The sequence below is a fragment of the Strigops habroptila genome, chromosome 4 (genome assembly GCF_004027225.2).
Source record: "Strigops habroptila isolate Jane chromosome 4, bStrHab1.2.pri, whole genome shotgun sequence".
NCBI lineage: Eukaryota > Metazoa > Chordata > Aves > Psittaciformes > Psittacidae > Strigops > Strigops habroptila.
Window position 1 is genome coordinate 12,411,003 of NC_046358.1, and position 17,327 is coordinate 12,428,329.

A 17,327-nucleotide genomic window follows, 5' to 3' on the forward strand; every position below is an offset into this window, starting at 1 on the left:
TGGAAGATGGCAGGGATTCACTATCCTTTGGAAAACCTCTCCTCATCTTACAACCTGAAGTACTGTGTTAGTTAACTGCTGGGAATGGGAAAAAAATTCTAACTCATTTTCTGGGTCATAAACTTGTGATTCTCAGTTTCTGAGGGAGAGGAGGTACTAATTTCTTCAGTACTTGATGAGACTTCTATATTTCTGTGATATGTTGGATGTAAATTGTAGCACAGTGTACATAACTGGGAGGAGAGGACATTAGAGGGAAATGGGTGACAAGTTTATTAGATTGTATGAGAGTCCTGGCTGGTTTTTAGCATTCCACTGTTTGCTTTAAATTCTGCAGCAAACTGTGGCCCTAAACATGTGGCCCTACCCATTTCCAAAACATGTTATTTTGTAAATGGGTATTAGCTTTTTTCAAAATACAGTCAAGCATTCTCTGCCTTCTGGGTTGTGGCTGTTGACTGGGGAATAAGGCATGCAGCTTAGTCATAAACACTGCATTACTTTAAGGTGTTGTCACCTTGAACTAATGCTGTTAATTGAGTTCTGCAGAGAGTGCTGAAATACAAAGGTGCTACAGATTGCAAGACGTGAATTAAAGGATGCTTATAAAATGACTTCTGGGTGGCTTAGTCCTCTAGCTTCTTACATTTTCTGTTTCTGGCAAAAACATGGACCATCCAACCAGTTACCATTTTAAGGGGAGAGATTGTGCCAGTACTTGTGGGAGTTAGTGGTGTTTTCAGAGCTATGGGTTCACTAGTGAGTATGCATCAAAATCAAAACGTATTGACGGAAAAGGCTGCTTGCGGTGCCTGGAAGATGGTGTTTGGTGTTTACAGATTCCATTTGCTTAATATTAGAGCATTTATGTGCATCTGAATCTTATGATGAGTTTCATTAGACAAAAACCTTTTTGCAAACTTATATTGTTCTTTCTTACTAATAGATGTAAGCATAGCGTAATGTAGAACGGAAGGAGCACCCTGGATGTATCGAGCATAACCATCTTACTCAAAGCAATATTAACTTGTCTAGTCCCGTTTTGAGTATTTCAGTGTAATAATCATGTTTATTTTCCCTTTGCAGTCTACTGCTGAAGGGTTTAAAGAAGCTGTACGATACGTCCTCCCACGACTCATGCTTATCCCAGTCTATCACTGTTTGCACTACTTTGAGTTATTACAGGTAAATGAAGCCACACTCTTGTTTCCTGCCAAAAACATTTCTTAATATGGAGAATCTGAGCTTTTAAATAGGTGATTAGATTTTACTTACTGTTTCTGAAAATTGAGAGATACGAAAACATTCATTTGACACCAGTTAGTATAGGTCTGAAAAGTAACATTGTATTGAAGAATATTCAAAAGCATCTATTGCTCCAATATGAACATTTTAAATAACTGTATTTTATTAAATAAACCTTTACCAAACTTGAATTGTAATATAGTTTAAAATTTAACATGCAAATATACTTTCTATTTCCTTGAGGTCTGATTTTTTTTGTCCATTCAGAAAAAAGCTACCCATAATTGAGATCAGTATTCTCAGTCTCAAGTCACACTCCAGTCGCAACTTAGCTGGTCTTATTTTGGGGGCTGGGGAGGCACTTCCTTTCAGCAGAATCAGAATAATCCATTCTTAATGTTCACCCATTCATCCTGAGTCCTAAATGGAAGAAATACCACACTTTTCTCCATATTGAGGAGGAATTCAAATAAGCACTATTATTTTCTTTCTACAAAATGACACTGATGAAATGTCAGGCTTTATGGAATTCTAATTCAGATGATAAAATGTTATTCCTGTAGTACATATTTCAGGGGTCTTACCATGCAACTTGTTTAGGTTGGCGTCTAGTCCACATTCATGAGCAGTTCTGCCTATTGAGGCATTACTTATTTTAGAACAGCCTCGGTTTGAGCACAAATCACTTGCACATACTTTATTGTTATGTGCACTGGCAAGGTGGTTAACATCAGTAGATATTTCCCTTGGGTATAACAACTAAAAGCCAAAAAGTAACTAAGCGTGTATCTTTTTGCTTACAAGCAAATGTTTTTGCTGTGAGTTATGACAAGAGAGGCCAGCGGTCAGCAGAAATTTAACATCTGAGATCTATAATAATCATTCTTGAGTAAGAAAAAGTAATGTTGGTGTAGAAAATGTAGTATCTTTTAAAAAGCTCAAATCTGTAAGTATTTTTCAAGTAGGTGAGGATACTGTAAAAAAGGTTTGTCCCTTTGCGTTGAGAAAGTTTGTAATGCTTGTAAGAATAAGTGAATTATTAACTAACTGGGATATACTTAAGCAGATGAAATATGCTGTGGCTATAAGCTGACATTTTGAAATGGTAACAGAGATCACACTTTTAAGATCTCTGTATAAAAAGTGATACTAGCAGTGTTGTACCAGTGTGGTATATGGTTGTCCTTTGTATTGCAAAGGATTTACTTGTATAAAGGAAAAAAAGGAAACTTTGCAACATAGACCTTGAGTATAATAATATAGAAAAATTTCTCAAAAGAATCTCAAGCCAAAAAATAGCAATTAAGACCAGATCCATAGTTAGCATCTGGCACATAGTCCTTTTTTTTCAATTTCAGTCTTGTTTTCATTATGTCTGCTGTGATTTTTTCCATGTCTTGACATAGATAAGTAAAAATAAGGATGTTTTGGTTTGACCCATGAATGACACATCTCCAATGTGTGGTTTACCAATATTTTGTAGAAGGGTTTAAATCCAAGTGGTCTCAATAGATTTTAAATCTTTAAGCATTTCTATTAATAGTCAGTTTAGAAAACAGTTAACAAAACTTAAACCACCCCCCCAAATACAACAAACCAGCCCCAGACAACCCAAACTCTCCACCTGAAAGGAGGTTGTAATGAGGTGGGGGTTGGTCTCTTTTTCCCAAGTAACAAGCAACGGCCTCAAGCTGCTCCAGGGGAGGTTTAGATTAGGTATTAGGAAAAATTTCTTCCCCCACAGGGTTGTCAAGCACTGGAACAGGCTGCCCAGGGAAGTGGTGGTGGTGGAGTCACCATGCCTGGAGGTAGTGTGGTGCTTAGGGACATGGTTTAGTGGTGGGCTTGGCAGTGCTGGGTTAACAGTTGGACTTGATGACCTTAAAGGTCTTTTCTAACCTAAATGATTTAATGACTCTAACAGTCAGTGAATTTTCCTCTAGATTGCTGAACTGTGTCTGTTAAGAACAGAAACTTTACATTGCCATAGGTTTAGTGTTTGCCTTCATAAAGCTTATGTTTCTGTAAGGACATCTCCCAAAAGAAAATAAACTGATCAAAGAACTGAAGCTCATATCTCTCATTAATATTGATAGGCTCAGGTTATACATGCATATTCTTAAATTTCCTCTTAAATATCTTAAATTTCCTCTTATTTATCAGAAGAGTAAAGTCTGGCAGATAGTGCAAAACCATTTTGTTATTTATTTGGTTTTAAGTTGGAAAAGACAGCAGCATGCTGCGTGAAAGATACTATTAAGCAATGCCTTTTTTAACTAGGGAATTTAGTGGTGAAAATGATTAAATTTGACCTTTATCCACAGTATACAAGATTTCTGAATAGAATTAGAATTCAGCTGCAGAGGCTGACACTTGGCTATCTCGAATCCTTCTAACCTTGTAAGCATGAGCAGAGCAGAAATCTTAAATACCACTGTGTAGGGGAAAATGGTAATTACAGAGTCTTTTGTTGTGATCACTTTAGTTGCAGGTTTAAAAATTTAATCTTATGTTGTAGTTTGAAAACAAATTTACAGCAGTGATTTTTTTAACAAGCAGGGTGTTTTTAAGGATAAAGTATTTATTCAACAATATATTATAAACTGATGGTACTGCTTCTCTGTTATCATTGTATTTGTCTCTAGGAACCTTGGTTGAAAGAGACCTAGCAAAAATGGAAGCAACAGAATGCTTAATATTTTCATGGGTTCAGTAGGGAGAGAAGCTAAGATTGAGACTGTTACTCTTAAAGTTACCCAAAAACCCTTAGTGAATCGGAAGGTAAATAAAATAATGATTTACAGGAGTGCAGGCCTCGATGTTTGCTCTTTTGCAGAACTAAAATGAATGAAATTAAAGTGTAAAAAAACCAAAAGTTTGTAGAGCTTTTCTCCCTGGTGCAAAAACCTGTTTGTACAGCCTCTGTTGCAGGATCTGCATCAGAAATTCCTTTTTGCACAAGCAAGAGGCATAAGGGCTGGATGTCATTTGGAGACCCCCATGTTGGAATAGTTTGGTTTGGCAGGTCTTTGTGACTGTGTAGAGGTCACCAGCAAACGCTCTTTGAACACCTTGAGTCAGAGGGCAGGCCCTGATGTCACTTTGCTGTTCAGGTATTGACAGAAAATGAACCTGCTATAGGTTGTTTTGGAAGGAATGATGGTAGCAAAGGTTGAAGGAAGTCATGCTAAAGAGGTAAAACGATCTTGAACAAAAAATTAGTGGTAGTAATCAAAAGTTGTCAGGTCTTGCAAACAGGTAATCCAAATACATTCTGGTTGCGCGCTGGCACAGGTTGCCCAGAGAAGCTGTGGCTGCCTCATCCCTGGCAGTGTTCAAGGCCAGGTTGGATGTGGCTTTGAGCAACCTGGTCTAGTGGAAGATGGCCCTGCCTGTGGCAGGGGGCTTGGAACTGGATGATCTTTAAGGTCCTTTCTGACCCACACTGTTCCATGATTTTATGATTCATCAGACGTTTAAGGTCAAGGTATATTTTTGTAAATGTGGCTGTTGATACCAGAGTTCCAGGAAACATTCGTTAAAAGCAGTGCAAAGAACTCAAGGGGTCATACAGTCCATTCAAATCCTAAGCAACATGTCAATTAGGTGTATCATTACCCTATCTGAAGGTAAGCAGAGGTCTGTTCGAGTCTGTTCCAAGTCCAAGAAGGCTGTTCTGTACTGAATACAGAGTATATCCTTCCTTCTTATGTGACTTGCAGGCACAAGAATTAGGGATATTCTTGCATGTGACTCACTGTGGTGTTATCAAGCAACCCAAAACATGAAATTCAGCCTTTTGATCTTTTCTGCTGTTACCTAATCATTGACAGAAATCCTGGTCAGTATTCTACAGGATCACCATGTTATAATTTAAGTGAACACTGCTCTTTATTACTATTTTCTGATAATTTTCTGTACAATAAATTGAATGGTTAATATTCTCAGTTTATCATCACTGGTATTTCAAATACATAAACAAGACCCACTTTTCCCTTTTCTGCAGATTTACGTATCTTCTCTGACTAGCAAGCATGGTACACTTTTGCATCTGCTGTTTAATTGGAAAAATGCTTGTTAAGAACTGGCATTTGGAAAACCAGATGTTAGTCCAGTGATTACAGAGACTGAGATACGCTTCAGGTGATCTGCCTGATCTTCAGGAATCCATGCATTACATTGTAGAAATGGATTAGATTACTTCCAAATAAACGTGCGTGGTTGGTTGGGGTTTTTTCCTTTTTAATACAAAAAAAGAGCAAACCATCCCATTTGGTATCTATTAACTGCCAAACACAGCTCCATTTGGAAAGGGGATGCAAGAAATTCTGCTCAGCACATGCGAGGAGAAAGTATTTTATCAGACTTGGTAGCTTTACCCCACTTAGGATTTTGCACTTGTCTTTTCATACCATTTTTATGTCCTTTGCATTTCTATGGAGGAAAGGTAAGGAGAAGAAGGATTTCCACAGAGACAGACAGCTTATTTTTCCCTTCCCTGTACTGTTCCTCAGCCCTTAAACTTCCTGAAGATTTTTGGCCATGAAGCTTTCATTTCGCTAATATGCAAGATGGAGGTTGTTTGGGCATGTGAAAAATAAAACTTTTAATAATATAAATTACATTAAGAGAGTGGACCAATCTGGTCAAATCCTGTTCTCTTAATTACTTTTAGAGGAAGCTACATATCCTTGCTGAGGGAATATAGTGGGGAAAGGAAAAGAAGGCTTCTGCCATGCTGAGTGATTGTAAGTAAGATTTCTCTTAAAGTATGTAGGTAAAACAAACTTTATCCAAACTGCATGGCATTTTGTCTAGATTTTGCCCAACAATCTATTTGCTTGAATTTTCTTCTAAAAAATTTGTAAGATCTTGAGCATAAAAGGGATTAAAAAGAAAAATCTTCTTTCTTTATATTGGTAGTACTTTAGGAGTGATCACCTTAAGGAACCAAAAAGAGGAACTCTGTGAATAGGCTTTGCTGAAAGTATATTGCTACCAAGTGTATAAAAAGCCTGTTGAATTTCCTAATTCAGGAGTTTTCTGCCTAGTGGTGGTGACTGATCTAATCTTTATAAAAAGGAAATATGTAGATTATCACTGTCTTTATATTTTGTTATTAGTCACAAATCTTGAATTTCAGACTTTTTTTTTTACTATGTTAGTTTGCACCATGCAAAATTGACATTTCTTCTTGAAATAGATGAGTTTGCTGAAGATGGCAGAATTTAGAATGATAAGAAGCAAAGAGAGAATCTTGGTCATTCCATTTTTTAACTTTGCTCTGAAATGTTGAGATTGACTCATTGAAGGAATACTACACATAGTTACATAAAGCAGCATTTAATTCTCATCTATTTCAAACTTCCAAACTACTTAATAAAATCAGTCACAAAACAGGACATGGTTGAAAAGATAACAGGAAAACCAATTTGTGTTGGCTCTCAGTAAAAGGGGAAAAGGTTATCTTTCTAAACTCCCGCTTGCTCTTTCCTATAGAGTATCTACTGACTTTTTCTATCTGACAAGTGTTTTTTACTACATGCATAGCTAGTTTTGAGTGTGCTTCTTGTAATAATCTCTTACTGACTTGAAGTCACTGACTTCACTGAGTACTGTAGATAACACTAGGTAAGAATGTTTGTCAGTCTTCCAGCCTTTTATAAATTAGATAAATCTGAAAGAAAAATGTTTATTCTCTCACAGCAATTGCAGGAATGCAGTGAAGATGAAGAGGATCGGGAGTGCTTAAAACAGGCCATTACTGCTCTTCTGAATCTGCAGTGCAGCATGGAGCGCATTTACAGCAAACACTCCCCAAGACGTCGGCCTGGGTAACAATCCACAAAACTGCTCTGGTTTCCCAGAGGTGACAGAGAAGGAGATAAATGATGTGGAAGGAATTGTAACTTTTTTCTTGTTAGATAATGTGTATATATTTCCTTTTCAAGACATGTCTTTATGACAGTTTTCATTGTAAATGGACTAGCAGCCCAAAACCTTCACTGTCCACTTCTACGAATAATGTCAGTATCTTACTCTTTCCCTAGCCAAACAGTGCATGTGGCTTATTTGGAACAGGAAGCTTGGTTAGGGCATATTTAGTGCAAAGAAATAATGATGTAATTAATTTACTTGAGATTTTGTGTGTGTGTGTGTGTGTTGGGATGGCAAATGTGGAATGTGCCCATCGTGACCTTTTTTTTAATCCATTCAAGGGAGCCAGTCTGTCGCTTCTATCACCGACAAATAAGAAGCAAGCACTTGGCCATCAAGAAAATGAATGAAATCCAGAAAAATATTGATGGCTGGGAAGGCAAAGATATTGGGCAGTGCTGTAATGAATTCATAATGGAAGGTGGCTTGACGAAAATAGGAGCCAAACATGAACGCCACATCTTTCTCTTTGATGGTTTAATGATCAGCTGTAAAACTAATCATTGTCAATCACGGCTTCCTGGTTACAGCAGTGCAGAGTACAGACTGAAGGAAAAAATTGTCATGAGGAAAATACAGATTATTGACAAAGATGACACAGCTGAATATAAACATGCTTTTGAACTGGTGTCTAAAGATGAAAATAGTATACTCTTTGCTGCCAAGTCTGCTGAAGAGAAGAGTAATTGGATGGCTGCTCTGATTTCCCTCCAGTATCGCAGTACTCTCGATAGGATGCTTGATTCGGTGTTACTGCAAGAAGAAAATGAACAGCCACTGAGGTTGCCCAGCCCAAACGTGTATCGTTTTGTAGTGGAGGACTCTGAAGATAACATTGTTTTTGAGGACAACTTGCAAAGCAGGAATGGCATTCCTATCATCAAAGGAGGAACGGTTGTGAAATTAATCGAAAGATTAACGTACCATATGTATGCAGGTATCCTGTTGTACATTTGTTATATATATGTTTTTTAAGGTCATGCTTGTATGGGTGATGAAATTAATCCTTTTATCTCTTGTTTGTTTGGGGGTCTTTTTTCTGTGTATAGTTAAACATAAAGCAAGATTTGCAGAGAAAAAAACCCAGTATCTGTTGTTAAATCAACTGGCTTTGCTAGCAAAGGTATAAGAAAACTTGGGGTATGCAAGTCTTTCCCCTTCCGTTTCCCCTGTACCCCTCAAAAAAAGTACAGGTGGTCTAATAGGAGCCACTAGTATGTTTCCTGAGACCATCATGGCTCTAAAGCAGTGGTGCTGTTACAGACTGTGTGACTCTGGAGGAAGAAAAAGGTTGGAGGTTATATTTATTATACTTCAACCTGCTGCTTTGTGAAGGCCCTCGGTAGAAAAGGATGCAAATCACAGTCAGCATTTTTCAGACTTTCCCATGAAATACTATCTTAAAACCGCAAAAATGAAATCTGAAGTAGTTACATGAAGTGCTAATAATGTTGATGAAAATGTTGGATCTTAGGTTTGGGGTGAAAAGCAGGTACTGCAAGGGAACACAGTGAAGCTGACGAATGCCGGTGGAGGTGGTGTGAAGTTTTTGTAAAACTACTCAAATAGTAATGGTTTTCTTCGTGTTTTTTTACAAAACTCCCTGGTATTTAAGTGAGTCTTTTTGTAAAACTGAAGGCTAGATAGTGTGGAGCTGTATATTGTGTTAAAAAAAAGGCATTTCCCACCTTGAAGCTCAGTGTTGATGTAACTAGTTGGTATGCAAGTAATCTGCAGTTGTGTTGTCTGAGAGTCCCAAGTAATCCGTTTCTAAAATGTGAGGGGTTTTGGTGGCTTGGAAACTTCCTTTTTTTGTTGGAAGCACTTTTCCTGAATGAAGTGATGTATTTGAGTACTAGTTTGATAGCGTAACTTCAGTTTTTATAGCGCAAGTACTTGCCACTTTGCCCTTTGGAATCTTCAGTGAAAGCATTGCCTCTTGGGTTTCTGTGTGCTTTTTCCAGTGTTTGGAGCCAAGACTAACAAAATCCTCTCCTTCAGCCTCCACAAGGGCATTTTGATGACTAACAGCATGTGGAGGGACTCTCGGCAGATCTTGGTGATGCTTTTTGTTTGTGTTTAGGTCCAGACATGATTTTTTTTTAACTCTGTTTGTTGTAGGTTTGCGTTAGTTTGAGATGTGTCTGAAGCAGCCTTTGCTCCAGAACACAGGCTCTGCATTTGCAGAATGATCTCTCTCATGTCAAAGTTGTCCCCAGTTGATACCAGGATACCATGGGAGGTAGCAGATACAGAGTTAAACTCTTGAATTTAAGTCACGAGCCATTGTTAGCAGCACATTGCTTGTAATTTCTGTTTTATTGAGTGTCATTTACAAAAATAAATTAATTTCAAAAACAATATAAAGGAACCTACACAGGTTGGAGAGCAGAGTCGCAGCCCTCATTTTATGAGAACTGCAGATCTTGTCTGTAGAGCAGATTCTACCTGCCTGTTGAGTGGTAAGAGGAAGATTTGCTTTTAAAGTGTCAAACAGAGTACTGAAGAGTGAATGTAGATGTGACGTGGAAGAAGAACAGGCCAGTGCAGCACTAAGGTGCAAACTCAGCGCATTATCACTGAACGAGCAAGCTTGCAAGCATGTTCCTGTATATGGATCCCTTAAAGATGTTGAGCAGAGCTCTGCAGGGAATTTAAGCCTTCGTAAAAGCAGTGTGCGTCTTAATCTTTTGTGGGCTTATTGGAAGAAATTCGCTGCCCACATGTTGACGACTGCTGGTGTAAGCTACCTGCACCTACTGCTGGCAGATTCAAGACTATTTGCAGAACAGCAAGAAAAGAGAAACTCCCAACAACCCAAAATCCACACTTCTGAGTAAGCATATGCACATGCACTTGTCCAGGTCTAGATCTCCTTTAGTTCAGCATTCATTTGCTCCCAGGCAGCTCTGGAAGCTGCTGCATGTGACAGAATATCAGAACACTGTAGCAGTGTCTTGCTGCTGTTACCCTTCTGAGGGGGTCTGCTGCAGGGGTGTCAGGATTAGGACCAGATGTTGACCCATCATGGCTCAGAATAAAGTGACTTGTTTATCAGCTTGCTTATTTACGGTCAAAAAAACTCACAAGAGAGTTGAATCAAAAGAGATTAAGGGAACGATATTTTCCCTTTACTATTTCTAATATAGCAGAGTGGGCCCAATAAAACACGTGGTAGCTTGTGGAATAGGCATGTCTCATGCAAACACACCTAAAGCAGCAGTGAGAACAGCAGGAGAGAGGTGTGGTGGCTTGTGGAGATGCAGGGTCTTGAACTGCTGCAGGTATTTGCTTTGTAAGGCCTCTGCTGCTTGCCATATTTTTGTTGCTGTGGAGGGCAGTTGCGTGCTGCAGTACGTGGCTGGGGCAGGTGTGCAGTCCCCGCTGATGGAGTGTTTATAAGAACAGGTAAGACAAACGTTTTGTCAGGGTGCTATAGGTATTTTTGATGTCAGGAGAGTAGGCAGCCTACCATGTTTTCTTTGTCTTTATAAAACCATGGAATAGCTGCATATTCAGGGAATGGAAGTCATTCCATATGCCAAGACTGAGACAGAGTTTTTGAGAGAACATGGTGTGTGCAGTTGAATACTTTTACAGGGGAAATGCATCAAAGAACTAACTGAAAATTTCACAAACAGTATGATTTCAGGATGGGTTTTTTTGAAATTACAGTGCTTAACTTATAGCCTTAGTGTATTTTCTGCACTTTAAACTTTTTCTGAGAGTCTGTGTGTGTTTTATTCCTGATAATTTACAATCAGTTAAAAAAACCACTCCATCATTTTCTCATATCTTTACAGATCCTAATTTTGTACGTACTTTCCTTACCACATACCGCTCCTTTTGCAAGCCCCAGGAACTGCTGAGTTTACTGATTGAAAGGTAAGTAGCAGTCATCCTTTCTGAAGGTACTGAAAGGCTTTGAGTATTTACCTGCTCCTAAACCAGGATACAGCAACACAAGTTTTAATGCGAGCTTTTTCTTCCCAGTTTGCTAAATGGGTTACTTGAATGAAGTATTAGCTAGAGCACTTGGAGTGCCTCAGCTGTGGGGTGGTAATGTTTTGAACTGCTTAACTTGATTGTGAGAGTTTATTCGAGTATGCTTAAGTCTCGATGCAGATAAGAACAGAAATGGTCTAAGCAATTTGTTTGAAAGGCACAGACTCAATGTAAACAACATTTTAAAACACTGTGATAAAGCTGCTCTTAAGCTTTCTTCTAATCTTCACTTAATCAAACTATCAGGTAGTTAAAAACCTTAATATCCTTGTCTAGACATCTTGTGATGACCAGGGAACTAGTGAATTACCAGGGCGAGAGCTGTGTGTGTTAATGCATAGCCAGGAGAGGAGGGAATTCCAGGCAAACTGGATATTAGATGAGTTGCTTGAGTTTCACCACACAATTTTTTTTTTCTAAATGCAATTGCTCCTCATGTCCTACATAAAGGGTTTGTGTTTTATCTTAATTGCCATCAGTTTTTTGGTGCTTTTATTTGTAGGTTTGAAATCCCAGAGCCCGAGCCTACTGAAGCAGACAGGCTGGCAATCGAGAAGGGGGAGCAGCCCATCAGCGCAGACCTTAAACGATTTCGCAAGGAATATGTCCAGCCAGTACAACTCAGGTTTATTTGCTTTTAAATTTGTTCTGTTAAAACCAGATTTTAGTTCACTGATTACACAGTGATCCTGGAGACAGTAATCTCTTTTGGAGACTGCTGTGCTGTCAAGTAGGGACTTATCACTGTCTGCAACCAGACTAATATCCCAAATCATGTACTGATTAGTCATACTGACTTCTGTTGTTGCAACTGTACTTTGGTTATCTGCCGCTGACAGCTGTGATCACCACCTGTAAGAACGCTGTATGGCTGCTATGTAAAGCAGGTGTGGATAAGAGATGTATAGCTGAAAGTGTTTCTGACTGCATGTTGAATGGATTCCATGTTAACAGGCCCTATGAAGATAGTTTCTCCATTTCCAGTTTTTTCAGTCCTTCTGGTATTTTACTCCCTTTCCCTGCCCAGTTTGATGTATTTGTACACAGACAGGGACACCCTTGTCTGTACTGCACAGTGCAATTTGCTGCAGTGAATCTTCAAGGTCTTGCTGACCAAGCTGACTTGGAGAACAATTAAGAGTTTCTAGCATGAATGAGGCTAATTGTTTCCCTAATAGGGGATCAGGTCAGGAGGAAACACAGATTATGACCAGTATTTGTTAGAACAACTTGTATTCATTAAACAGTTTTTGTTAGTAACATGAAGATGTTACTACTAATGGCAGATAACTGTACGCACAGTACTCACAGTTATTCCATTACCACACACAGTCATTCATAGTTACCTGTTTGGAGCAACAGCAGTTTACTCAAAGGATTGTACTGACATGTCAGTACCTTCAAGGTAGGTGTTTAGAAAGTCACTTAGGCATCCCATTTTCATCAGATACCTGTGTGCATATATATATACACACACATGCATATTTTAAAAATTATATAAGTGTGTATAATTAATAATAATAACTACTAATACTGTAGATTTTGTCGATATATAGCTGCTATCACCACATTCTTGGATGTGGTCCAAGTTATACAGCCTCAGTGTAACCTTGATACTTGTGTGTGCTCATGGCCTTGAATGGATTTATCAGGCCCTTAGTGTACTCAGTTTATCAGCAGCTCCAGTGAGTTCAGCAGGACCACTAGTCTCCACAGTTATCAGTCTGGGGAGAGCTTCACACGCCACCGCTCAGCATGTACTTTTCCTGGTTTCAGCTTGCTATTTTCCAGTAACTGTTTCTGTATCCAACCACGTGAGTGCCTGTAGAGCTGCTTCATAGAAACTCACATGGAATGGGCTTTTGTGGCATAACTGGCTCAAGAGTTGTTGTATTGCTTTTGTTGCTATTTTTTACAGCCTCATCTACTAATCAGGCTTGCAGTTGCTTGGGGGCCTCCTCACACTGTCCCTTTGCATGGTAGAAATCTTTGTGCTGGCTGCCATAGCTAAGTAGGACAAGTGGTTACCAGTGAACTGGAACCTGTAGAAAAGCTTGAGGTGGCAATTAGCCATGTTTCTTGCTATTAATTTCCAAAAACAGTTTAGCGCTTTTGCCTTTGTATGTTATCTTTGAGCTGCTTGAAATCTGTTCCATGTTCTGAAGTTTCCAGGTTCTTTGGATTTGGTTCCTGGTTTCTTTCCTTGTTTGAGAGATTAGGATACTTCTTATCCTGATAGCTTCTCTTTGCTGTCTAATTCATGCTGTGGTTGGTGAGCTGAGTCCGCTTATGCCTGCTTGATGAGACCTGTGGTTTAAAGCTGCTATTTAACACACCCCCTTCTGCGGCTTATAGTTAATCTTTGAATTTAGGAAATACTACATGTTTCTAGTAGCTTGAAACTCTTAATTGTCTTACAGTTGAAAATAAGTGTCTGAAAAATAAGTGTCTGAATTTGAGCTGGTAGGTTGTATGCCCAGCTCTTTGTAAATTCCAGTATTGTTAATAGCATTGACCTCTACTTCAGAGAGATCTGAGATTTGGAAAGAAGGTGGAGAACGTGAAGATACTCATTCCTCCCTCCCTTCACTCCCCAGCACTTACACCCTATCTTATAGAAAATGCTGTAGACATGCTGTGCAATGCACGGCTAGGGAAATGGTAATGTCTTTGACCAGATGAAATACATGTGAGTTCATGAGAAAGAGGAGGTGCTAAGCTGGAAATGCAGTCAGCAGAACCAGGCAATCTTGCTTGCTTTTGCAGTATTCCTACCACAGTATCTCAAAGGCAAAGACTGATTCTGTATTACTGTTACTGGAAACTTGGTTCAAAACTTCACTCCTTTGACAGTTACAAGCTGTCATTGATTTCCAGCCTAAATGATCTGTTTGGGTAGCTGTTCTCTTCAAGGAATAAACCTTTTTCCTTAACTTATATACTGGGAAGAGGAGAACTATTTAACTTCTCCTTGTATCCACATAGAGTGCCCTTCATTTGACAAAGCTAAACCAGAAACTTCTCTACTGCTCTGACTCACAACAATTACAGATTACAATCAGTTGTCTGCCCTGTCCCGCTCAGATGTTCTTGTCCCTGATCTACAGGGCTGAGCCACCAAAAGTAATAGTCTGATACACAATTATCCCTGGTTTACCTTAATATCCTAAGCTACAAAGACTAGAGGAGTTCAGCAGCACTTGACTTACGGCTGAGCCACTTCTGCAAAGGCAATGGGGCAGGAGTAACCACATCTCACTGTACCATCTCCTCTGCTGAGTCTCAGGGCTCTCCATTAATCCCATCACTCTGTCCTACCTGTTGAACTGGCACAGGGAAAATCTGTTGTACTAGCTGATGTCAGAGATTTTTGCTCACTCTTCAGGTAAAGTGATATGCTGCACCCCGATCAATCAAAATTTTGAGGTATAAGCTCAACTTGTTTGAAGAGGCAAAACAGGTTTTTATTCTGATACATCTTATGCAAAGAAGGCAGAAGAGCAGTTCACTTTAACAGGCTTGTTTATTAGTGGTCTGTTAAGAAAGTAGAGAAAAATCAAGAGAAAGTTTAGTGTTATCTTTAAAGGAAGTACTGGATCTAGTATGGCCATTTCTGTAATTAAAAAGTTGTAAAAGTAGAGCAGTATACTTGCAACAACTTCTAAACTGAAACTGGTGTACAGGAAAGAAACAACTACAAATTGTTTCTTACTAAATGGGAAAACCTAGTTTGCTTTTTTAGTTAAAAAAATCTGTAGATTATATTAGAAATAGCAGTTTTATCTGATTTGGTACGTTTTTCCTCTTCTGAAACCACCTCAACATTAGCATTCTTTATATAAGATTTAGAAATCCCCACCAAACTACATATATATATATATGCTAAGACTGGAAAATGAGGTTTTAAGTACATGGGGACATCTGTGGTCATTAATGCCATGTTTATTATTTGTTCTGCCCCTTTGTCCATATGTGTTTTGATAGTTGTCAACTACCTGAATCTGTAACTTAGCTTTTGTAGAGTTGTGTTTCATTTGGTGTTTACATGGGATGAGCCTTGGGAGTCCTTAAAAACAAACCTTTTTTTTTTTTCTCTCCTTCCTCAGAATATTGAATGTTTTTCGTCACTGGGTAGAGCACCATTTTTATGATTTTGAAAGAGATCTGGAATTACTAGAGAGATTGGAGACATTCATTTCCAGTGTAAGAGGTATGGTAAATGGTGGTTCCGTTGTTCTTCCACATTTTGGTACAACCTGCTGGTCTAATCCTGACAGCTTTTAGGCATGAGAATATCTTTACACACCTGAATAATTATAATGCCTTTAATTGAGCTGTTTATGAGACTCTCCTTTACATAAGCAAGCTTTTGCCTGGAGCCTAAACAGCTACCAAAAATTACTTCAAGCATTACGATATTTACTTCTGGACAGTAATGTTCAATTACAGTACGTGTCTGACTGTAATTCAGACTGTCACCTCCCTCCTCCCTGTGTTGTATTTGTAGAGAATTCCTTCCCTATTGGTTACTGAGACTAGTTTTTTCCCAGCTTGTTGTTCTCCCATTTATTAAAAGTTCCAGCTGAAAATCATTATCCTTTTAGGAGATGATACTTGACCCATTTGGTGTCACTTCCTCTGGAGCGATTCCTTACAAACTAGCAGGGTTTTTTGTCAGCCTATGTGGAGGGCAACAGTGTTAGCATGTCGATTTTAGTCATTATCCTGGCAAAGCTAGACTTTACTTTTCAAATTGCCAGACCATACATTGGGCAATATAATTCTCAGACAAACTTAGAGAACGGCAGTTTATCTTCTGCAGAGGTCTCTGTGCTAACCATTGCTGACCAGAAGGGCATAATTCACTTTTGGTTAGTCTCCGAAAAGGTATTTGTCTTGAACTGCTTCAGGTGCTTCCTGTCTTGTCCACTATTTTGTGTACTGTAAATGTTGGACTGATATTGTAAACATGTATTTCTCCAATCTTTTTGTTCTGCAGTGCACGAGGACAGCATGTTGCAAAGTTCTCACTTGAAGCTTGTTTACTTTTTTTAGTAGTTCTCCTCTAAGTAGGTGAAGCCGGCAGTCAAAGTGGAGATGGCTGCAGCTGAGGGGAAAAAATAAAATATAGTTGATATAGGGTCACTTTTTTCCACACCAAAACTGTCAGTAGATGTGATTAAATGCAACTGAGCACCCAAAAATTTGTTCACTTGTCTGTATTTGCCAACTAATGCAGGTGCAAGAACCCCTAAGAAGAAAATAGGGAACTACAGAACTACAAACCTAATTAATTTGCTTGCAGAAATGCAGAATGCTGAGTGCACGTACAAATTTTTGAGGGGTTGGTTTCACTATATTTTCGAAAGTCATTGAATATCGTACTAAAAAAGTTGTGGGGTTTTTATGGTTTCTACTTTGCAGGAAAATCCATGAAGAAGTGGGTGGAATCAATTGCTAAAATCATCAAGAGAAAGAAAGCTCAAGCAAATGGAATTAGTCACAACATCACCTTTGAGAGCCCGCCTCCCCCAGTTGAGTGGCACATTTGGCGTGTTGGGCACAGTGAAACGCTGGACCTCATGACTCTGCATCCTATAGAGATTGCTCGACAGCTCACACTTCTCGAGTCTGACCTCTATAGGTAGGTATCGAGCTAAGATGTCTTTCTTAGATTGTTTGAGCAAGAAAGAGTTCCAATTCATACAGTCAGTCAAAAGTACGTTCCCTTGACTTTCAGAGCTTACGGAAAAATGTTTTCTTGCCATCTATTCAATATCAAAAAATGCAAGGAAAAAAAAAAGGGTTTTTTTATCTCCATATCAGACTTCTGACAACATAAATAAGTACAGGAAGGACACTAAAATATTATGAGTAGATAATACTAACTTGTATTATCTCCTTGTTAAAAGCAAACTTAGTGCTACATTAATAAGAAATGCTTGTTGCATCATAAAAAGAGAACACAATTATCTCTGTTCCTGTCCTTTATAGCTGCATAGCAAAGGCCCAGGTGTTAAAAGCATATAACCACAGCACTGGGACGTCACGGTCCTCCAATTCTGAAGAGGTTTTTTTGTCTGGTACCATAAGTATTCTGCTGTTTCCTAGCTCTGTTGTTGCCTGTGATAAATAGAGCT

The 17,327-nt window shown here is 38.8% G+C and overlaps 1 protein-coding gene across 1 annotated transcript in view; it reads left to right on the forward strand.

The window, feature by feature from the left end:
* Window positions 1-17,327, forward strand: part of SOS2 (SOS Ras/Rho guanine nucleotide exchange factor 2) — a 55,930-nt gene that overhangs the window by 26,905 nt on the left and 11,698 nt on the right. Inside the window, exons 8-14 of the mRNA XM_030483020.1 lie at window positions 1,087-1,185; window positions 6,952-7,079; window positions 7,464-8,119; window positions 10,986-11,067; window positions 11,690-11,812; window positions 15,294-15,397; window positions 16,612-16,831. Coding sequence (XP_030338880.1) covers window positions 1,087-1,185; window positions 6,952-7,079; window positions 7,464-8,119; window positions 10,986-11,067; window positions 11,690-11,812; window positions 15,294-15,397; window positions 16,612-16,831 — 1,412 coding nt within the window. The remainder of the gene's footprint in view (window positions 1-1,086; window positions 1,186-6,951; window positions 7,080-7,463; window positions 8,120-10,985; window positions 11,068-11,689; window positions 11,813-15,293; window positions 15,398-16,611; window positions 16,832-17,327) is intronic.